This window comes from Neomonachus schauinslandi, chromosome 7 (genome assembly GCF_002201575.2).
Source record: "Neomonachus schauinslandi chromosome 7, ASM220157v2, whole genome shotgun sequence".
In the NCBI taxonomy this organism is placed as follows: Eukaryota; Metazoa; Chordata; class Mammalia; order Carnivora; family Phocidae; genus Neomonachus; species Neomonachus schauinslandi.
In genome coordinates, this window is record NC_058409.1 from 31,828,294 (window position 1) to 31,852,096 (window position 23,803).

At 50.3% G+C, this 23,803-nt stretch overlaps 1 protein-coding gene across 3 annotated transcripts in view; it reads left to right on the plus strand.

Annotated features, from left to right (window-relative positions):
- Positions 1-472: 472 nt before the first annotated feature.
- Positions 473-23,803, plus strand: part of LOC110590965 (protocadherin gamma-C5) — a 32,611-nt gene continuing 9,280 nt past the window's right edge. The window contains exons 1-2 of one of the 3 annotated variants that reach the window (XM_021701845.1): positions 473-3,066; positions 17,977-18,035. In XM_021701845.1, coding sequence (XP_021557520.1) covers positions 637-3,066; positions 17,977-18,035 — 2,489 coding nt within the window. In that variant the 5' untranslated portion in view covers positions 473-636. Of the gene's footprint in view, positions 3,067-8,367; positions 8,380-12,236; positions 14,843-17,976; positions 18,036-23,803 lie in introns of those variants that run through there. The other 2 variants (XM_044916727.1, XM_021701844.1) reach the window with 2 other exon arrangements.

Consider the following 23,803-nt stretch of genomic DNA (forward strand, 5'->3'; position numbering starts at 1 on the left):
ATAAAGCTGAAATTATTCACATTTCCACAGAAATGCTAAATGCCCCCTTACATGTAGAGTCCAGCTGGATAGGATTTACCCAGCCCTCCAACAAACCAAATTTGTGTTTTTCCAGACAGTGTTGTATCGTTCTCGGTTTGGTTTGACCCTCCCTTCTTGCAATTACAGAGAGCGATTAAAATGTACAATAGGCTTTGGTTTGAAAACTTGCAGAACAGCCAGCTTCATCGCTCTGCAGTTGGCTTTCCAGGCTAAGGCAGGTTTCCGATGTACAGATAACTACCAAGACGCTTTGGCCCTAAACTCTGGAAAGAAGCCAAAGGAAAGTGAAGCTCCTGTTGGTAGCGTTTGTCCCGCTCAGAGAGCCCGGCGCTAGCGCATTCTTCGTGCAGTTATTGGCTGGGACTCTGCGTGCCGCTGTCGGCCAATGAAGACGCTGGAGATCGGGCCTCAGCCGGTCCCCTCTCGGCGCCCCGGGATGAGGCAGAGACTGAACAGCCGGCGAGCAAATCAACGGCATCCGGAAAGCCATGTCCGACTCCGCGCCCAGCGCTCAAGCGCTAACCCGCTGAAAGTTTCTCAGCGAAAAAGCTGGAAAGATCTGGACCCTGCTAAGAGGAACTGCCTTTGAGTGAGATGGTCCCAGAGGCCTGGAGGAGCGGACTGGTAAGCATCGGAAGAGTGGTGGGAGTTTTGTTTCTGCTTTGTGCTTTGCACAGGGCTTCTGCCGTCGTTCGCTATGAGATCCTGGAGGAAAGAGAGAAAGGTTTTGCGGTGGGCAATGTGGTCACGGACCTTGGTTTGGACCTCGGCAGCCTGTCAGCCCGCAGGCTCCGGGTGTTGTCCGGAACTAGCCGAAGGTTCTTTGAGGTGAACCGGGAGACTGGAGAGATGTTCGTGAATGACCGCCTGGATAGAGAGGAGCTTTGTGGGACACTGCCCTCCTGCACTGTAACTCTGGAGCTGGTAGTGGAGACCCCACTAGAGCTGTTAAGCGCCGAAGTGGTGATCCAGGATATCAACGACAACAATCCTTCTTTCCCTACCCGGGAAATGAAATTGGAGATTAGCGAGGCCGTGGCGCCAGGCACGCGCTTCCCGCTGGAGAGCGCGCACGATCCCGATGTAGGAAGCAACTCCTTACAAACCTATGAGCTGAGCCTAAATGAGTACTTTGCGCTTCGCGTTCAGACGCGGGAGGACAGCACCAAGTACGCAGAGCTGGTGCTGGAGCGCGCCCTTGATTGGGAGCGAGAACCAAGTCTCCAGTTGGTGCTGACGGCTTTGGATGGAGGAACTCCGGCTCGTTCCGCCACCCTTCCCATTCGCATCACCGTGCTGGACGCGAATGACAATGCACCTACCTTCAATCAGTCTTTGTACCGTGCGCGTGTCCTGGAGGATGCAGCCCCTGGCACTCTCGTGGTGCAAGTTCATGCAACCGATCTGGACGAAGGCCCCAATGGTGAAATCATTTACTCTTTTGGCAGCCACAACCGCGCCAGTGTGCGAGACCTATTCTCCTTAGATCCTGTAACTGGGGTGCTGACAATCAAGGGTCGCCTGGACTTTGAAGACACGAAACTCCACGAGATTTACATACAGGCCAAAGACAAAGGCGCCACTCCAGAAGGAGCACATTGCAAAGTTTTGGTAGAGGTTGTGGATGTGAATGACAATGCCCCAGAGATCACAGTCACCTCCGTGTACAGCCCAGTCCCTGAGGATGCCCCGCTTGGAACTGTCATTGCTTTGCTCAGCGTGATCGATCTGGATGCTGGGGAGAATGGATTGGTGACTTGCGAGGTTCCTCCAGGTCTCCCCTTCAGTCTTACTTCTTCGCTCAAGAATTACTTTACTTTGAAAACCAGTGCAGCCCTGGATCGTGAGACTGTCCCAGAATACAACCTCAGCATTACCGCTCGAGACTCGGGAGTCCCTTCTCTCTCAGCTCTTACAGTTGTGCAGGTACAAGTCTCTGACATCAACGACAACCCTCCACAGTCTTCCCAGTCCTCCTATGATGTTTATGTTGAGGAAAATAACATCCCTGGGGTTCCAATACTAAATCTAAGTGTCTGGGACCCAGATGCCCCACAGAATGCTCGCCTTTCCTTCTTTCTCTTGGAGCAAGGAGCTGAAACTGGGCTAGTGGGCCGCTATTTCACAATAAATCGTGACAGTGGCGTCGTGTCATCCTTAGTGCCCCTGGATTATGAAGATCGGCGAGAGTTCGAAATAACAGCTCATGTCAGTGATGGGGGCACTCCGGTCCTGACCACCAACATCAGCGTGAATATATTTGTCACTGACCGCAATGACAATGCCCCCCAGGTCTTATACCCCCGGCCTGGCCGGAGCTCGGTGGAGATGCTGCCCAGAGCCACCGCTCCTGGCCATGTGGTCTCACGGGTGGTAGGCTGGGATCCCGATGCAGGGCACAATGCCTGGCTCTCCTACAGCCTCTTGGGAGACTCCAACCAGAGCCTTTTTGCCGTGGGGCTTCACACAGGTCAAGTCAGCACTTCCCGTGCAGTCCAGGACACAGATGTGCCCAGGCAGACTCTTATGGTCTTGATCAAAGACAACGGGGAGCCATCACTGTCCACCACCGCAACCCTGACTGTGTCAGTAACCGAGGATTCTCCTGAAGCCCGGGCTGAGTTCCCCTCTGGCTCTGCCCCTCGGGAGCAGAATAAAAATCTCACCTTTTATCTACTCCTCTCTCTAATCCTGGTTTCTGTGGGGTTTGCAGTCACAGTACTGGGAGTGATTATATTCAAAGTTTACAAGTGGAAGCAGTCCAGGGACCTGTACCGAGCTCCAGTGAGCTCCCTGTACCGAACACCAGGGTCCTCTCTGCATGCAGACGCCGTGCGGGGTGGCCTGATGCCACCACACCTTTACCATCAGGTGTACCTCACCACCGACTCACGCTGCAGCGACCCGCTGCTGAAGAAACCTGGTGCTGCCAGCCCACTGGCCAGCCGCCAGAACACGCTGCGGAGCTGTGATCCGGTGTTCTATAGGCAAGTGTTGGGTGCAGAGAGCTCCCCTCCTGGACAGGTAAGCGTTAGCATCCCAGAACGATATTAATGCTTTTTGATGCCTGCACCAGGTTCAGGAAGGAATGGAGCTGTTTTTTAGTGATGAAGATGATTTCCTAATGATGCGTCCACATTTTCACCTTGCCCTGCCTAGATCAAACATCATGCCTTTGTGAAAAGGATGGCCTGGCTAGAGTGTGGTTTGTGGACCCACACAATGTAGAGTCGATTGACTCATGTGTGGCCCCAATTCCCACCCTCAGCACTCACTTGCCGTCACAACTAACCGATCTTGCTAAGGGGGCATTAAATGATAAGCCAAGATCTCAGCACTCAGAACTTAGCTTGGTGTCATTTGCATTGAGAACAAGCTGCTAGATATCTCTAACCAGTGACAGATGCTTGGAATATAGTACCTCATTTGTCCATCTTTCATTTGATTGCTACATCTTCATTAAAACTAATGGTTTACTGATAATGTTCCTTTGCCTACGCAGATCCTGTACCTTGTTCTCAGATGATTTTCTATGAAAGAAATAAAATTCTAGATGTCCTTCAAGTTTTAAGTCAAGTACCCTGCTGGAAATAATGTGTATATTACTTACAAAATATTTTTATGGTATAGTAGTATTATAGAAAATTTGGAAAATTGGGGCACCTTGGGTGGCTCAGTCGTTAAGCGTCTGCCTTCGGCTTAGGTCATGATCCCAGGGTCCTGGGATTGAGCCCTGCATCGGGCTCCCTGCTCCACGGGAAGCCTGCTTCTCCCTCCCCCACTTCCCCTGCTTGTGTTCCCTCTCTCGCTGTGTCTCTCTCTGTCAAATAAATAAATAAAATCTTAAAAAAAAAAAGAAAATTTGGAAAATAGAGAAAAGTATAAAGACATAATTATAACTAACATGAATCTCCAAATCTAAAGATATAACCACCATTAATTATAAAAGTAAAAGTAACCATTTATTTTAAAAATAAATCCAGACAATCCAAAAGAACATATGGTACAAATTGAAAGTTCTTTTGTACCCCCAGTGAATAATCCCTATCCTTCCAGCATTATTTTTCTTAAGTATACACACAGTGTAAAAGGTAGGTAAATTTGTAACTTGAGAAAGGTAAAGCTTTCATTTATTCAGGCTGATGTGCAGGTAACTGCAAGGCTTTTGTCTTGGAGTGAAACTGATACACACTTCCAGTTGTGGGATAACCACTGTTATTTTATGACCAATAAAGTATATTAGTATACTAACAAATATATTATTGTTATTAACCCTTGGATTTGGCAGTTAGACAAATGAGGCTCCACTACTTATCAGCTATGAGTCCTTGGCCAAGTTAATCTCAGAACCTGGTGTATCCTAAGTGTTAAAAAATTATTAGTTATTACTATTATTATTTTTATTATTTGCCCACCCCCAATCTTAAACACACCTTGGAAATGAGGAAATCTGGAGACAGCCAGAAATGACAAAGTAGAGGCATAAATGGAAAGGCTAAGGAAAGATGACAGTCAGAAAGAAGAAGCTGTCAGACTTGGTTGCACACTAGCATTACCTGGGGACCCCTTAAAAATTCTGAAGCCTGGGCCACACCCAAGACCAATTAAAGCACAATCCCTGGGGGTGGGACACAGGGATCAGTATTGTTTGAAGGTCCCCAAGTGATTCTAAAGTGCAGACTAGTTTGAAACTACTGCTCTAGAATCTACCAGGCTATCAACACATTTATGAAGCGAAGTGTTATCCTGGTGTTCACAGAACCGGACTTACTGGGCCAGGCCGAACTTAGAAAATTCTGTTATTTCCCAACCTTAAAATATTCTATAGAATAGCTCTATAAACTTGCTGAAGTGCTGTGTTGTACACCTGAAACTAATGTAACACTGTCAACTATACTCAAATACATAAATAAATGTGGTATAAAAATACATATGTGTATAGAATAGCTCTAGAGGAGCAATGTAGAGAAGACATAAGAGGATGCTTCAGTCATCTAAAGAGAAAATCTTCCTAAACCACTAGCATCTGGGCAGCTGTTCTTAAAAAATCTAGAGCTGGTCAGTGGGTATGGAACCTCTTTGAGGGATGACAGAAATGTTCTATAATTAGATTGTGGTGATGGTTGTATCCTTTTAGTATATGTGAATATACTAAAAACCATCAAATTGTGCATTTTATTATTTTTTTAAAAGATTTTATTTATTTGACAGAGAGAAACACAGCGAGAGAAGGAACACAGCAGGGGGAGTGGGAGAGGGAGAAGCAGGCTTTCCACTGAGAAGGGAGCCCGATGCGGGGCTCGATCCCAGGACCCTTGGATCATGACCTGAGCTGAAGGCAGACACTTAATGACTGAGCCACCCAGGTGCCCCAAAATTGTAAATTTTGAATGAATGAATTGTATGGTATGTGAACTGTATCTCAGTAAAGCTGTTTTTACCACGTAAAGATGGGAGAATCACACACTTGGTAGAAAAAGATCAAGTCAGGGATTTGTAGGATTAAGGCTTTATGATGTTCCAGTGCTAGTAATCAACTGTATGCCTGTTTGTTTTGGTGTGAACTTGCAAATACTGAGACCTGCAAGAGGTCTAGTTCTTGGATATGAAAGGCATCAGTAAAAGGCCAGTTTACGGTCATACAGATGACAAACTAGTAGAAAAATCATTTAAGATGTTATAGAAAGAGACTGTTTCTTTCCAGACAAACCAGGGGTGGGAGTGGGGGGAATCCTATGCCACACATAGTAGATGTTTAGCTTTAGGCACGTCTCTCAACCTCTCTGAACTCCAGTTTCCTCATTTATAAAATAAAGATAATATCCTTCAAAATGGTTGTGTAAGTTAGAAGTAAGTCAGATAAAGCATAGTGAATATAAAGTATTCATGTAAAGTCTTACGTATTCAATAACTACTATTGAACTAATGATAACAATAATTCACCATTTATTGAGCAACCCCCTGTGCAGACAACTATAAAAGATGAAAAGACACACTTCATGTTATTATGGTGTCTAGAGTACCATAGGAAACAGAGGCAAAAAAAATGACAGTGAAGATCTGCATAACACAAGAAGCTGTCAGAGCAAAGGGAAAGAAACACCTAAGCCAGCCTGGGGAAATCAGGAAGACTTCATAGAGGTGGTGATGCTTGAGCTGAGAACATAAAGTTGAGCTGAAAGCTAAGAATTTAAGTTGAGAACTAAAAGGGAAGAAGGAAAAAGATCCTTGCAGGGAATTTCATGCAGATGGATAATGATATTTCATGATTGCTGGACCTTAAAATATGTTTGTAAAACAGTCTTGGCAAGAGATAAAGTGCAGCAAGTAGGCAGGAGTTAGATCTTATGTTATTTTTAGGCCAGACCCAGCAGTTTTGATTTTATTCTGTATCGATGATAGTCACTGCAGAATTTTGAACTCACATATGTATGATGCATCTAGGTTTTTTGTTTTAGAGCGATTATCCTGGCACCCATAAGTAAAATAGACTGGGGATATTGCTACTGAAGACAAAGAGAACAGTTAAAAGGCTGTTAAAATACTTGAGGAGAAGATTGATAAATGCTTGAACCACCACAGTGATAGTATAAATGGAAGGTGTTGACTGTAGTATAATCGTCAGGACTTGTTGATTGACATGATATAGGGAGTCAGGGAGAGGAATGAGTCAAGGATGGCTCTGCCTCTCCCTCCCCTTTGCTGACTGAGGCAGCTGGGTTGATGCTGGTGCCATTCACTGTGATAGTGAATCCTGCCCCAAACACCTGGTAGGTCAGACTGATTGATACCTCCATCATTCCTCTGGGAGGAGGTTTAGTTGTTTTTTGGTTAAAAAAAAAAAAAAAAGATACAGAAAGCCAGATCCCTCTCTTTGAGACCAGAATGTAGGTTGCTAGCTTCACCAGAGTCAAAAGGATATTCCTGAGGATTACGGGTTTGGTTAAAAATCTGGGGAGGATAAGAAACCTGGGTTTTGCTGGTGGTTTTTGCAGCCTGTGGTGACCTAGGTGAGGATTCAGATGAGTTAAGAAATCTTATGTCCAGATCAGGCTGGGTTTTTCTCTCTGTGCTCCTGATGTGTTTGTCACTAGGATTATAGTTTGCAGGTAACTACAGTGTGAGATATCTGTGTTTCTGTGTGTGTGCAAGGTGGTAGCCAGGCTCCTGGGAGGGTCTAGTGTGAATCCAGTCTCTAGCTCCAAGAGGCCCCCTGGGGCCAAGTAAAAGCTTGCTCATTTGAAACTGTCTCTTGTGGTAATTAACAACAAATCAAGCATACCATGGTGTCAGATAAAGGGGATTTGTGGGCACAGAGCTGTTAGTGGCTGAACGCAATCATTCAAGGAAGCTATTAAATCTGTGAACATTAGCATTCTGCCAGGTAATGAGATCTAGTCCTTAGCGCCTCCCAGACACACTGATTCTTTACTGATTTGGAACATCTCCCTCTCCTGGCTCCCTCCACCTTGCTTCATCTCCTTCTATACTGTCCTTGAAATCAATGAATGGTAATTCAGTGTATCACTAGCTAGTGTCTGAATAAGAGAGATTTGGTTTCTGCTGCACCTCCTGTTACAACAAAAACGTGTGCTGCATAAATTTAATTGGCTATACTAATGTGTAAGTCTTTCTGCAAAGAGATGGATATGTTTCTGAATAATCTGCAGAGGGGCGGAGTTTTGAGTATATGGCACTGCTTCTAATTAGTTGTTGCTCTAATACATCAGACTGAGGCAGAAACTACCCATTTAGAATATTGGTGGATGGCAACACTGGCTTGGACAAAGTGACCAGTCTCAAATGGCTACTCCTCTCTGGGCTGCAGGTTGCTAGGGCTCTGGCTGTCTGTTTCCCGCGCCCCCCGCCCCCAACCCCACCGAAAAGGGGCGGGGGAAGTTTGTGTGTTAGGGGGGAAAAAACATACATACATGTTGTCTGCTTCTCATGGAGATAATAAACCTATAGAAAGAAATGCTGTTGATTGGGAGGAAGGCGAAAAGATAGGTGGTTTTTTGTTTTTGGTGTTTTTTTTTTTTTTTCCTCCAGTGCTGCGACGCATTAACCCTGCTGCTATTGGGATGTTCTCTGCTCAGCCTATTGGCTGAGCCCAGGAGCTGCTGTCTGCCAATCGGGTGGTGGAAGGCAGACAAATCTACCCCGCCACCAGCAAACACGGCGCGTAACCCTTGCGGCGCCGGCCGAGCCGCGCGCCAGAGCGGCGCCACGAAAGAGAGAGAGGTGTCTCCAGCTGCTGTTGCTGTTTGGGGCGGGTCGGCTTCTTCTGCTTCCCAGGACCAGGTAGAGGGCTAGCGGGAAGCAGCAATGCTCCGCAAGGTGGGAAGCTGGGTAGAAATCTGCTGGGGGGCTACCCTTTTGTTCCTCATTTGCCACCTGGGTTACGTTTGTGGGCAGATCCGCTACCCAGTCCCAGAGGAGTCACAGGAAGGGACTTTTGTAGGGAATGTCGCCCAAGATTTCCTGCTGGATACAGAGAGTCTGTCAGCTCGTAGGCTGCAGGTTGCTGGAGAGGTGAACCAAAGACACTTCCGTGTGGATTTGGACAGCGGAGCCCTGCTCATCAAGAATCCAATTGATCGAGAGGCACTGTGTGGACTCAGTACCAGCTGCATCGTGCCCCTGGAGTTTGTAACCGAAGGGCCTTTGGAAATGTACCGAGCGGAGGTAGAAATCGTGGATGTGAATGATCACGCCCCCCGATTTCCTCGGCAGCAGCTGGACTTGGAAATTGGGGAGGCCGCTCCTCCAGGACAGCGTTTCCCCTTGGAAAAGGCTCAGGATGCAGATGTGGGGAGCAATTCTATCAGCAGCTATAGACTAAGCTCCAACGAACACTTTGCACTGGATGTCAAGAAGCGCAGCGACGGCAGCCTGGTCCCAGAGCTGCTCCTGGAGAAGCCTTTGGATCGGGAGAAGCAGTCAGACTACCGCCTGGTGCTGACTGCTGTGGATGGAGGGAACCCCCCGAGATCTGGCACCGCAGAGCTCCGGGTATCTGTGCTGGACGTGAATGACAACGCCCCAGCCTTCCAGCAATCCAGCTACAGGATTAGTGTGTTGGAGAGTGCCCCAGCCGGCATGCTGCTCATCCAGCTCAATGCCTCTGACCCAGACCTGGGTCCCAGTGGTAACGTCACCTTTTCTTTCAGTGGTCACACCCCTGATCGTGTGAGAAACCTCTTTAGCCTTCACCCAACTACTGGAAAGCTTACCCTTCAGGGGCCCCTAGACTTTGAGAGTGAGAATTACTATGAATTTGATATTCGGGCTCGCGATGGGGGTTCTCCAGCCATGGAGCAACATTGCAGCCTTCGGGTGGATCTCCTAGATGTAAATGACAATGCCCCGCACATCACAGTGACCTCAGAGCTTGGGACACTTCCCGAGAGTGCAGAACCTGGCACTGTAGTGGCACTCATCAGTGTGCAGGACCCTGACTCAGGGTCAAATGGAGATGTGAGCCTCCATATTCCTGACCACCTGCCATTTGCCCTCAAGTCTGCCTTCAGGAACCAGTTCTCCCTGGTGACTGCTGGGCCCTTGGACCGAGAGGCCAAATCCAGCTATGACATCATGGTCACTGCTTCTGATGCTGGGAATCCTCCTCTGAGTACCCAGAGGACTATTTTCCTCAATATTTCAGATGTGAACGATAACCCACCCTCTTTCTTCCAGAGGTCACATGAGGTGTTTGTTCCTGAGAACAATCGCCCAGGGGACCTGCTTTGTTCCCTTGCAGCCTCTGACCCAGACTCTGGCTTGAATGCACTTATCTCCTACTCTCTTCTGGAGCCCAGAAATAGAGATGTTTCAGCTTCTTCCTTTATCTCTCTGAACCCCCAGACAGGAGCTGTTCATGCTACTCGATCCTTTGATTATGAGCAAACACAGACATTGCAGTTTGAGGTACAGGCCCGGGATCGGGGCAACCCACCTCTTAGTAGCACCGTGACAGTTCGTCTGTTTGTGCTGGACCTCAACGACAATGCCCCAGCTGTGCTCCGCCCCAGGGCCAGGCCTGGTTCCTTATGTCCTCAAGCACTGCCTCCATCAGTTGGTGCTGGCCACCTAGTCACAAAGGTGACTGCTGTGGACTTGGATTCAGGTTACAATGCTTGGGTTTCCTATCAGCTGCTGGAGGCCCCAGACCCCAGCCTGTTTGCGGTGTCTCGCTATGCTGGGGAGGTACGGACGGCAGTTCCCATCCCAGCTGATCTCCCACCACAGAAGCTGGTCATTGTGGTAAAGGATAGTGGTAGCCCACCACTCTCTACCTCTGTTACTCTACTAGTGTCCTTGGAGGAAGACACTCATCCAGTTGTCCCCGATCTTCGAGAATCTTCGGCTCCAAGGGAAGGAGAATCCCGCCTGACCCTCTACTTGGCCGTATCACTAGTGGCAATTTGCTTTGTCTCCTTTGGCTCGTTCGTGGCACTACTCTCGAAGTGTCTGCGCGGGGCTGCCTGTGGAGTGCCCTGCTTTCCTGCTGGAACCTGTGCCTGTCTTACCCGCTCTCGAAGGAGGGAGGGGCTTCCTCCTTCCAATGGGATCCTCCGAATCCAGCTAGGGTCAGATGACCCTATCAAGTTTGTTGATGTGGGCGGCCACTCTCATGGCTGTACACCTTTGGCTTCTGCACCCACTCGGAGCGATAGCTTCATGATGGTGAAGTCACCCAGCGCACCTATGGCAGGGGAACCTGTTCGCCCGAGCTGCCCACCCTCTGATCTTCTGTATGGGCTAGAGGTGAGACCTTTGCAGGCTCAGCCAATGCTTGAGGGTTATTCTGATGCAGGCTTATGGCTGGGTCACGTCCCAGCGACCATTGGTCTGTCTGTGAGAGTCCATAGTGAGTGTAACTGTGTGGTAGATGGTGTGCTTTAGAAGTGTTTTGTGAATAATCGGGAAGCTGTCACAGATTAGTACTTGGGGTAGGTCATGCCCTTATCTGAGGGTAAGAAATGAAGGTAATGAGCAAGAGTCAGGGTATTGTGGAAGCCTGCTGCCGGAGTGTGGGAGCGTAGAAGGCTCTGCTGCACCAGGGTAGGATGTCCCAGGCAGTCGCCTAAACCCAAGAGGAGTCTTTCTCTTCCTGAATGAGGAGGCCACATTCTGGACTACCTTGACTCCAGGTTACCATTTCCCAGTGAATTGAGGGGGACTAATATATTTGCCCCACAGTATCAAGTACTCCCTAACCCAACGTAGAGAGAACTCTCTGCATTGGAACAGCAGGAAGCACAAAGAGGAGAGAGCCGAGCGGGTAGGGAGGCATCAAGGTACAAGCAGAGTCCAGATCTTCAGGAATCCCAGTCAGGTCCCCACCGAGATTTGAGCTAGATACGAGAGAATGGGGGCAAGGGAGCATCACTTCTTTGGTGGGAAAAGCGATGTAAGTGAGATCACTTAATGTCAGAAAACTGGTCTACAGCTGAGGAACTCAGAGACAGCCACTCTGGGAGTCTTTAAGTCGAGTTGTGAAACCATAAATCCTGGAAACCGTGCCTAGCTTCTAGTCACTCTCCTGGGGGACCTGGATCAGTCCCGGGAACATTCCCCCTACCACGAGCTATTACGCTCATTCCACAGCTCAAGTAAGGGAGCTCAGAAAAGCTGAGTCCTGGAACCATCAGCTGCCATTGAGATTCCTCAAAGCATTGATGGAGAGTCAGAACAAGGCTTGACAGGATCCTAACAAATCTTTTCTCTCAACTTAGCAGCGTTTGGCAGGATGGGGGAGGGGCGTTCACATGGGCTTTGCCTCCCCTGGAAGGACACAGTTTTGTTGGTTTAAGCGAAGTAGTGGGAGCTTCTGAAGTCCTGAGGGAAGTTGCTGGGACAGAACACTGAGAAGTTTTGTACCACTTTGTCTTCCCTGTTGAGCACCATCTGAGCTGTCAAACTTTGCTGCCAAGGGGGCTGAATCAACCTGCAGCATGAAATGAGTGGGGAGGTAGGAGGTTTCATTGACACAGATTTGCCTGTTCCTAAGGTTTCCAGGACCAAGGAGACTTCATAATTGGTTGAGAGCAGACAGACTTTTTGGCCAATCAGACTCAGAGTAGAGGTGGGGGATCTGCTCTTCCTGCCCACCTCTCCTCCCCCTGTTCCCCAGCTCCACTCAGATTCAGTTCCCATCCCCCCCCCACCCCCGCCATTTGGTGACTAAGAAGAACTGCTGCAGGCAGACAGACCTCGGAGCAATTTTTAAGAGGCTGGAAGGAGACATAAGGGATTTCAGCTGCTACATTCCAAGACCTGGGTCTACCTTGGAGACAGGACAGCACAGAGTCAGTGTCCAGGAAGGGCCTTCTGGGTCATGGGGCCTGAGACACCCCCACAGCTCGCTGGGAAATGGCAAGTGCTGTGCATGTTGTCCTTGTGCTGCTGGGGCTGGGTGTCCGGGCAGCTTCGTTACTCAGTGGTGGAGGAGTCTGAGCCGGGGACGCTGGTGGGGAATGTTGCTCAGGATCTAGGCTTCAAGGTGACAGATCTGTTGAGCCGCCGACTGCGGTTGGGGTCTGAGGAGAATGGACACTATTTTTCGCTGAGCTTGGTGAGTGGTGCTCTGGCAGTGAATCAAAAGATTGACCGAGAGAGCCTGTGTGGAGCCACTACGAGCTGCCTGCTGCCTGTGCAGGTGGTGACTGAACACCCCTTGGAACTGATGCGCGTAGAGGTAGAGATCCTGGATCTCAATGACAACTCTCCTAGCTTTGCCACCTCGGAGCGAGAGATACGCATCTCAGAATCGGCTGCACTTGGGGCACGATTCCCTCTGGATAGTGCCCAGGATCCGGATGTGGGCACCAATACCGTGAGCTTCTACACTCTAAGCCCCAGCAGCCGCTTCTCTCTGAATGTGAAGACACTAAAAGATGGGAAGCTGTTCCCAGAGCTGGTGCTAGATCGGCAGCTGGACCGTGAAGCCCAGGCAAGACATCACCTGGTGCTCACTGCCGTGGACGGGGGCATCCCAGCCCGCTCAGGGACTACCCTCATCTCCGTCACAGTGCTGGATGTCAATGATAACGCCCCCACCTTCCAGGCCTCAGTTCTTCGTGTGGGGCTCCCAGAGAACACACCCGTGGGTACACCGCTACTCCGCCTCAATGCCACTGATCCAGACGAGGGCACCAATGGCCAGCTAGACTATTCTTTCGGAGACCATACATCTGAGGTAGTGCGTAATCTCTTTGGCCTAGACCCTAGCAGTGGAGCAATCCACGTGTTGGGTCCCATAGACTTTGAGGAGTCAGGTTTCTATGAAATTCATGTGAGAGCCCGTGACCAGGGACAGCCAGCCATGGAAGGCCACTGTATGATTCAGGTGGATGTGGGAGATGCCAATGACAATGCCCCAGAGGTACTACTGGCCTCTTTGGTCAACCCTATCCTGGAGAGCACACCGGTGGGCACAGTAGTGGGCTTGTTTAATGTGCGGGACCGAGACTCAGGGAGAAATGGTGAGGTGAGCCTTGAGATCTCCCCGGACCTGCCATTTCAGATTAAGCCTTCTGAGAACCACTACTCTCTGCTAACCAGCCAGCCTTTGGACCGGGAGACCACCTCCCACTATATCATTGAACTGTTGGCCAGTGATGCGGGCTCACCTCCCCTGCACACACATCTCACCATCAGGCTCAACATTTCGGATGTTAACGACAACGCACCCTACTTTAGTCAGCAGCTCTATACTGCTTACATCCCAGAAAACCGGCCTCCAGGTTCCCTTCTCTGCATTGTGGCTGCCTCGGATCCAGATACCGGGGATAATGCTCACCTCACCTACTCCATTGTGGGGAATCAGATTCAGGGAGCCCCAGCTTCCTCCTTTGTATACGTCAACCCTGAGGACGGGCGAGTCTTTGCCCAACGCACCTTTGACTACGAATTGCTGCAAATGCTGCAGATCATGGTGGGGGTTCAAGACTCTGGCTCTCCCCCACTGCATTCTAACACCTCTCTGCATGTGTTTGTCCTGGACCAGAATGATAATGCGCCAACTGTGTTGCACCCAAGACCTGGCTGGGAACTCTCAGTCCCCCAGCGTCTCCCTCGCTCTGCTCCTCCCGGCTCCTTGGTCACCAAAGTGACAGCTGTGGATGCTGATGCAGGCCACAATGCATGGCTCTCCTATTCACTGTTGCCACAGTCTACGGCTCCAGGACTGTTCCTGGTGTCTGCACATACTGGCGAGGTGCGCACGGCCCGGGCCTTACGGGAGGATGACTCTGACACCCAGCAGGTTGTGGTCCTGGTGAGGGACAACGGTGACCCTTCCCTCTCCTCTACAGCCACGGTGCTGCTGGTTCTGGAGGACGAGGATCCCGAGGAAATGCCCAAGTCCAATGATTTCCTCTCACACCCTCCTGAGCGTTCAGACCTTACCCTTTACCTCATTGTGGCTCTTGCAGCCATCAGTCTCTTATCCTTAGTCACCTTCACCTTTCTGTCAGCTAAGTGCCTTCGGGGGCACACAGCTGCAGATGGGGGTGGGAGCCAATGCTGCAGGCCCCAGGACTCCCCCTCTCGGGACTTCTATAAGCAGTCTAGTCCCAACCTGCAGCTGAGCTCAGACGGCACGCTCAAGTACATGGAGGTGACGCTGCGGCCCTCGGACCCGCAGAGCCACTGCTACAGGACGTGCTTCTCACCAGCCTCGGATGGCAGTGACTTCACTTTTCTCAGGCCCCTCAGTGTCCAGCAGCCCTCAGCTCTGGCGCTGGAGCCTGATGCCTACCGGTCCCGCTCCAATACGCTGCGGGAGCGGAGCCAGGTGAGGTGTCCACAGGGTGACACCTGTGGGCTGCGATGGAGAAGCAGCCCATCCCCAAAAGGGACTTTTTGCATCCGCTCCTCTCGGGGTGGGGCTGAGGGTCGTGGGGGGGAGGGGGGCGTGGAGCTCAGTGTTGCCTGCACTCCACCTGATTTGGGGGACCATTTGGACTGATTGCGTGGAACGCCAAAGTGGGGATAGGACTCTGAGTACCGGGAGGTGGTGGTGATTGTAGGTGAGCGGAAGTAGAACCAATCCCTGCCAGCTGGCATCCAGTAATCTTTTATGGCCGGGGTTGGGTGGGGGCGTGGTCCTGGGTGGAGTCAGTCGCAGATCTACTCCTGCACCCAGCCTGCTTGACCCCCGAGCCAGCTTGCTCTGCCAGCCTTTAGGTTTCCTCTTTCTACTCCCTTGATGGGTGACTTCACTGTTAATGTCCACCATCCCTATTGCCCCCCACCCTCCCCGTCAAACAATGCATCTGTAGGCAGTATAGGTCACACCCAGGCTTCAAGCATGTCCTCCCTGCAGAACACACCCACTGGTCACATGCACCAATGGGCTTACCTCACCCCACACACACACACACACACACACACACACACACACACACACACACACACCCACACACACACACACACACACACACACACACACACACACACACACCCTCACACACACACACACACACACACACACACACACACACACACACACACACACACACACACACACACACACACACACACACACACACACACACACCCGGCACTTGGTCATACATGCATGCTGCCTTTAACTGCCAGTGCTTGCTGTCAAGTTTACATGCACTGGCTGTCCCCAGGCCCCTCACAGCTTCCCAACCACCTGGCTGCTGGCCTCGGAGGTACTCACAGCTGACTGATCACACCCTGGTGAGGATCCCATGGCGTGGTTTCCCAGGGCCTGCGAGGACTCAGGAGCCTTTTCCTGCTTCCACCTGGGGCTAGACCAGGTCACCTCTGTGCAAGAATATGAGTCTGGGAACTCTAGAGCCAGGGTGGGCTGCTCCATCCCGCTGGGGCTCCAAGCAGAGGTCAGCGTTGCCTCCGGCCCAGAAGCCTTGGGGGCTGGCTGAGCTACCCTGGGGCCCAAGGGTAGGATAGGCAGCCTGGGACTTCAGTGACAGTCACTGCCTGTCCTATCACAGGAAGTGGGAACGTGGAGCACCTGGACCCTGGACACTCAGAGATAGGCTTTTGGCTCCATCGTAACCTTGATGTGTTCCTGTGATCTAGGGTCAGGGCTTTGGGGGTTGCCAAAGTATCTGAGATTCCGTCAAGTCCTTCCTTCTCGGCCTGATGGAAAGCCACAGCCTCTGCCAGATGCCAGGGGGCCCTCATATGTGGGGCAACTATAGTAGTAAAAGGCACAAGTTTCCACAATCTCAGGAGCTTTTATTTAAACTATAGTTACGTTCCTCCCTGCCCCTACCGAATCAGAATTAGAGTTTGAAACAACAACCCTATGTGATAGCTGATTGAGAGAGCCTTTCTGCGATACCTCCTCCGAGTACTGCACCTCACTCGTTCTTCCCAAGATTTTTGTTGGATAGATACCAGCTTCCTCACCTTATGACTGAATTTCACCAAGGTCACATGACTTGCTCAAGTTCACAGGGTAAGTGGTAGAGAAAGCTCTAACTCAGGTCTAACTCCAGAATTTGTACTTTGAGTCGCTTGCACTTGTAAAGCTGGAAGAAGGAGGGCAGTCTTCATCTGCTGGGATGGGGCATAGATGGGATTCTTTCCCTTTTAGGGCTCTATGTTAGAGAAAAGTCTTCTGGGGCTCCTTATCCCTGAGCAGCCCTTACTGAACACGCTTTGGACCCGCCGTCCTTACATAGGTTGTGAGTTTTGCCCAGCAACTCTCTTCCAGTCTGTCATGGCTCTTGCATCTCTATGTAGATTCTCCTGTGTCTAAGGCTGAGGAGTAGGCATCCCAGTGCCGTTCCCCACGGCAGTCCTGCACTGGTGCTGGTGACGCATGGTGTACCTGGGATGCTAAATTTCTGGGTTCTGCTCATATCACTGCCACCTGTGAGCCTCAGAGTGAGTCATTTGGCAGCCTCTGGTCTTTCTTCTCCCCAGTGTAATCAGAGATACATTTCTCCTCTGCTTCTGGGAGTGAGTGTGAGAGTTAATTACCAGCACACCTCAGAATGGTTAAGGAGATGGCTCTTGGAGTGCTGTGTGTGTGTGTGTGTGTGTGTGTGTGTGTGTGTGTGGTGGGATAATACACCCTCTGGTCTCGGGAGGGAAGCGTCTGGCTAAAGTCCCACACCGTCATCCAGGTGGGACATGACTACAGATCAGCCCCTTAGGAGCCCTGGAGACTTAGCTGGCTCTGCTTGGAGGCTGTGGGAGCTTGATCTCTGCTGGGCTCCATCCCGGCAGTTTTCTCTGTCCCAGACAGAGCGGCCTTGTTCTCTCTTCCTCAGTCACAGCCATTGTCTGGCAGAGTTCTGGGGGTGAGAGGTGTCCTGGGGCTTGGATGCCCTGCAAAGAATCAGTCTGGCATGACTCCTAAATTAATAATGTGTTTAGCTGTGGGAAGGGGTCGTCAAGAGCCAAGGGCCTGGAGGAGGGCTCCTTCTGAATATGTTACAGCACAACCTGGCGCAAAAAGGGTTACCCAGAACAGCGGCCATCTTGCTGCAAGGATGCTTTGTTCCCAGCTGAGGAGCTGAATAAATTCCTTCTAGGGCTGGTGGAATTCTCATGAAAATCTCCTGGGGGGGTGGGGGGGGCTTCTCTGCACCCTTGGGTTCCACAGAAGATACTTTCTGCCCTTGAATCTCAGCTCAGCAGTTCTGAGTCAGGCAGGGAGGAATGGGCTCTTTCTTTAGCAAAGGAGTCGGGGCTTGCTCACTGTGGTCAGATCAATGTTATTTTATCTCTTTGCCTCTGGTACCTCAGACCTCTGAGACCTGGGGTACATTTTGTCTTTGGAGATGAGTCTGCCCCTCCCTCCTCTTATCCTCTTTTCTTCTCTGTGTGCATCTCCCTCTTTCCCTCCCTGCCCAGCCCCGGGGCTCGGGTGACATTCTGACTGCTTATGGGTCCTCAGCCCCTTTCCCTCTGTTTTCTCCACAGCAAGCCCCGCCCAACACGGACTGGCGATTCTCTCAGACCCAGAGACCCGGCACCAGCGGGTAGGTGACTTCCTCTCCAGCCCACCCTCTTCTCTGCGGCATGTTCTCAGTGATGACGGGGGAGGAGGTGGGGGAGGGCTCAGCATGTGCTACAAGGGGCTCCTTCCCTAAGTTCCGGATTTCAGGGAGGTTTTAGTGTACTGGGGGCTGGTACACAGACCCCAGAAGGAAGAGGCTTCTACTCTGGCTCTTCTGAAAACTCATTCCACACACTCAGCCCCTCCCTTCTCCCCAGGTAACCTTCTCCTATCTCCTGGTCTTAAAGTGGTCTCTGGGTGGAAAGGAAGTATTCTATACCCATCTAATTCCTATGTCCCCCTGCTCCAGGTTGGGCTGGGGTTCAGGCAAAGACTGGGGTGGGGGGGCAGGAGGAGGAGGGGAGGCCATGTCAGCAGTTGGAGCCTCCTCCAGAGCCAACAGGTGAGGGAGGCCAGGCAGCTGTGGGGGAAGGTGGAGACTGCACAGCTGGAGGTGGGACTGAGGGGGTAGCTCAAGGGGCGGGGCTCCCTGGTCCTGCCCTGGCTCCAGGCTGCCCTAGGTCTCGCAGCTGGTCCTGCCTCTCTACCTACAGGCCTCTTGTCTCTGCCACTCTTTCTTATCCCTCTGCCCTTTCTATCTCTCTCCCTCTCTTTCTGTCTCTGCCTCGGTTTCTGTCTTTATTGCTGCATCTTCATCCCTACCATTTGTGTCTGCTTGCACGGATCTGTGCCTCACACTGCACCTGCCATGCTGGGTGCTCAGGAAATGTGGAATTAATGAATAAATGTGACTCCTCCTTAGTCTCAGTCTCTGTTTCTTCTCCTCTCTGTTTCTGCCTCCCTTTTTCCTTGACCTCTTTTCTGTCTCTCCCTCTTGCCTAGCGTCTTTGTGCTCCTCTGTCTCCAGTCTCTTGGTTTCTTAATCTCTTGCTATTTCTGCTTTCCTCTCTGTTCTCTTTCCTTGTCTCTGTCTCTCTCTGTATGTCTCTCTAACTGTATAGTCTCTGTCTGCATCCCTGGGCCTCTTTCTGTTACTCTTTCTTTATCTCTCTTCGTCTCCCTTTTATCCTGTCTCTATTTCTTTGTACTTGTGGGCAAGCCAGCACACACATGCCCCCCCTCCCCCTCCCCCCTCCCCCCCTACACACAGAGTCTTTGATCAGTGCTTACCACCACACTCTCTCATCCCGGCTGCCCCAGCTGCTCATTTCAATCCAGTGTGAATTCCTGCTGAGACAGGAACCCCCTGCGGGTGGCGGGGAGGGAAGCTGTAGAAAGACCTTCAGTTGGTCTGAGGGGAGTGGGGTGGGCTCGGGGCCAGGCCTCCCTGTTAGAAGTCAGGAGCCTGGAGGAGTCCAAGGAACCCAGGGGAGAGAGAGGGGGCAGAGCTTAGGCCCCCTTCCCCTGCCTCCTTGCTGGCCGGGCCCTTACTGCCCACATGTCCCCACATGCCTGGATGGTGAGGACGCACTGCCACAAGGACCCAGGAGACCTTGGCATGCGGTGGAGCCTCCACCTCCTGCAGTCCTGCACATGTATCCAGAACCAGGACATTTCCTAGAAGGGCCCTAGGAGGCAGCAAGCCAGATGGCTTGGGCTGCCCTTGCCCCTCCCTTGACCCCATCTGTCTTGTTTTGCCCCAGTGGCCTTGCCAGCCTTTCTGTCGCTTACTTGTTAGGTCCTCCATGTGTTCACTCACGTGTTCATTCATTCATCACTCATTTATTGGGCCTCTACTATGAGCCAGGCCCTGTTCTAAACACTGTCCTACAAGAATGAACAAGCAGACATCATCTTTGAACTCAAAGACTTCCAGGCCAGCAGGTGAGACAGAAAATGGACAATATATCGCACTAAAAATGTCTAGTTGCAAATCTTAGCAAGTTCATGTGAGTGTAGAGAAAGCCTCCAGGAGGAAGTGAGCTGAGGTGGTGAGAAGCACTGGGCAGCTTGTGGCCCCTGTACCCCCCACCTCCACCCCAGACCGTGTACTGGTCCTGGAGCAGAATTCACTGCTGCCCCTGGAAGGCCCATAGACTGCTTGTGATGTGCCCTCTGGGTTGAGCACCTTACCCCTGCCTCAAGTCCCTTTTCATCAAATGAGAGACTTGGTGGCCTGAAGTACACATAGGAGCTCTTGGGGAGATGTAAGAGAAGGTTCCCTTCCTTAGTTAACTTGAGGGGGATGGGACACACATTACTGTCGGAATTCCGAAATGGCCCAGATGAAATGAACATTAAGGGCTCAGTCCAGCAACTGCAGCTTTTCTCCTTCATTCATTCCATAGTTAGTAAGCACCTCCTGGAGGCCAGGTCGTATTCTAGGTGTAGGAGGTAATAAAATAGGCCTGTTCCCGGTCCTTGAGGAGTTTACCATATGTTGAGTGAGACAAATATTAACCCAAAATACAAAATAAGTGTAAGATTGCAGTTATCCCAAGTGCTATGAAGAGCAGTACCTGGTGGTGAGAGCATAAAATAGGGGTTTGACCTGGTCTGGGAGCAGAGGGAAATCTAAGAGGAAATGAGGTGTTGCTGAGATCTGAAGGCTAAGTATAAAATAACCAGCTGAAGGAAGGCGGGACGAGCATATGCAAAGGCCCTGTGGTGAGGCCTCTCAGGATCAGCAGACTGACGGGGAATTCTTTCTTTGCTGCCATTCTGGTGAGTCAATTGGAGTGAGAGGACGAAGAGGGGAGATTTCTCTTGTTCAGCCTAACTCTGGTTCCGGCCCTCCATCACTTCTCTGCTCCACTTCTCTCTACCATCTTGGTTACTGGCACACCAGCTTCAGAGCAGGGCTGCTGTTGAGTTCTCCAGTAAGCCCAGTCCAAGTTCAAGTCAGTGCTGGGTCACATTGCCTAGACCAAAGGGAGAAAGACAAGTTGTGAAGTTCCCTGCTTGCCAGGTGCTCCTCCTTCCAGCCAGTGTCCCTTCTCAAGTCACCCTTCTGGCTTCCTGTCCTGGCAGCTGTTACCTCAAGTGCTGAACCCAGCAAACCACTTGTCCCTTCTCAGGCTGTAACCCAGGCCCCACCCTGCAGCTGTTCCCAGTCTCTGCACAGAGGGGAGAGTCTCCATTTAGCTTCTCCTGGTCTCCACTCTGTTCTCCCTTGATGGCTCCACCATCCCCTTCCACTCTCCCTCCTCAGAGAGACACTTGCCCTGCTCCCCCCCAGCTTAGGCCGTCACTCAGCAGGCAAGTAGCAACTTATTTTTTGCTGCTTATAAAAAAATACACGCTCGATATAGAAGCATGAGAAATAGAGGAAAAATTTAGAAGAGAAAGCACTCTAATTTCACAACCCAGAGAGCCCCCCCAATAACATTTTTTTGAATGTGGAAATTGTCAAATCTGTACAAAAGTAGAATGGTCTAATGAACCTCTGTGATCCCAATGTCCAGCTCCAACTAATGCCCTACTTTGTTTCACTTGGGTCTCCACCCTGTTACCCCCTTGAACTGTTTTGAAACAGATCTCAGCCTTCATATAATTTCATCTGAGTCTTCATGGTCTTTAACAGACAGTTCTTTTTTTTTTTTTTAACATGTAAGCACTCACAGTAATACTGATAAACTAATAATACATTAATATGAAATAATATATTAATAAACTAGTATTATCAGAAATCCAGCCTATATTGACATCTCTCTGTTAACTCATTTGTGCACTTACCCAAATTAAGGCCCACATTTTGTATTTGGTTGAGTGTCTCAAATCTCTTAAGCTCTTTAATATTTTCATATGTCTATTTCTAAACTTTTTTCTTTGTGCACTCAAACAACATGCCCTGGTGTCTTGTCTTTTTTTTAAATCTGATTCACCTAAATAAATTGTTCACAAACTTGTTCACAAAATATTAAGAACTCTTATTCCCGGTGAGGTGGTATATTTCTCCCCCCAGTAATTGAGCTCCATCAGCATTATCACCTCTTTGTGTTCTCTTTGCAGGATACCACGAGAATTTCCCCGTGGCAGGAAAAAAATGTTCAGAACGTAATTGTTGCCTAACAGCCCCTCATATGGACATAGGATGTGTATTTTAAAAGGCTGACAGGCTTTTACTATGTCAAAAAATACATATGTATTTATATTTTGACACAGTTAAATCCAGGCTTTTGTCAGAGGGGATGTCCCCGGATTTCTCCCTTTTTGCATCCTGCTACAGGGAGCTGTTTTTCCACAGCCCAGCCTCTGGGACGTCCCCCCCCCCCCGCCCCCATCCAGCACACCCGAATACAGACTCCTTAGGGCAAGAATGCCGTCTCTCAACTCTTATGTCTTAGGGCCTGCCACAGGCGCTGACACATAGGAGATGCTTGGAAAATGGTCAATTAGAGGTAGTCCATCGCCTGCACTTTTATTCTTCACCGTCTCCTAAATCCTGGAGGAGCCCCCTCTCCCCGCTGCAGGGGCTCCAAGGCCTCCGTGGGGAAGCCCAGGGCAGTGCCGGGTATAAGAGCATATGGGCTTCAGGATCACAGGAGGCCCCTTCAGGTTCCAGTTCTGCCGGTGAGCAGCTATGCAGCTTCGGGAGTCTCTCAGCCCCTCTGAGCCCTGCATTTATCTGCTGGAAAAGAGAGAGAATCGTAGTAACACTTATCTGCAGGTGGTTCTGAGGCTCAAATAGGCGAGCTACCTAAGCTATAACTGAACTGTATAAACTAAGTATAAACTGTATATAAACTAAATATATATAACCAAATTATATATACAACTAAATTATATGTAATTTAGTCAGCCCAGAACCCAGAGAATAGGAAGCTCTCAGCAAATTGTTCAAAAAGAAGTCTCTCCCCCTCCACTTACCTCGTGCCCAGCTTCACAGAGCTGGCAGCCTGCTCATCTGCTTAGCCTCCAGCCTTTAACCATTGCCCAAGAATCCTCCCCAGAGCCCAGCCCGTCCTGGTTCCAGGCCCACCCCTTCACTCACCTTTATTCCCTCAACACCATTACCCAGTCCGCGCAGGGCATCTTCCTAACCTAGTATCTGACGCTGTTGTTCACCCCGGAGCCCTTCTCTCTGTTTCCCCTCCTTGACCTTGTTCTCCCAACCGCATCCCAGTCAGGCTCTTCATCGAGGCATGAGCTCATCTGCCTCAGCCTTGTGCCCTCTAGCAGGCCCAGTGACAGCTCAGCAGGGCTGCAAGTAAAGACCCGTGGATTTCCACAGAGACAGAGTCGACTGAGGCCCCATCCCTGGGCCCCTGTGCTCCCAAAGGTACCTTTAACCCTTGGTCCTCTCCCAGGAGCAAGAGTGATCTTTAAAGACTTAAATCCCATCGTGACACCCCCCATTCCCCTACTTTAAACACCTGAGTGACTTGCCAGAGCTCTTAGGATGAGACCAACATCTTTAGTGTCCATTTCTACATCCTCAGCCCCTGACACCACCTCCCCCTGGGGCAGCCACACTGGCTTCCCTTAGTCTGTTGAAGTGGCCAAGTGTTTCGCAGCCTCAGAGGCTTGGGCCATGTTACTCTCTCTAACTGGAAAGCGCTCTCCCCCAGCACTACACCTTCTCCTAGATACTTCACTTTACTTCCCAGTTTTCCACTTTGAAATGTTTCAAGCTTGTCGAAAAGTTGACTTGTCAAAAATAGTGTGATGAACATGGAAATACTGTTTTTACCTAGATTAATCAATTGTTAATATTTTGCACATTTGTTTTTCTCTCTCTCTCCACACACACACTAAACTTTTTTTTCCTGAACCATTTGAGAGTGGCAGACGACATAATATTTGAAAAATTTCAGTATATAACTCCTAATAATAGTAGCATTCTCCTAC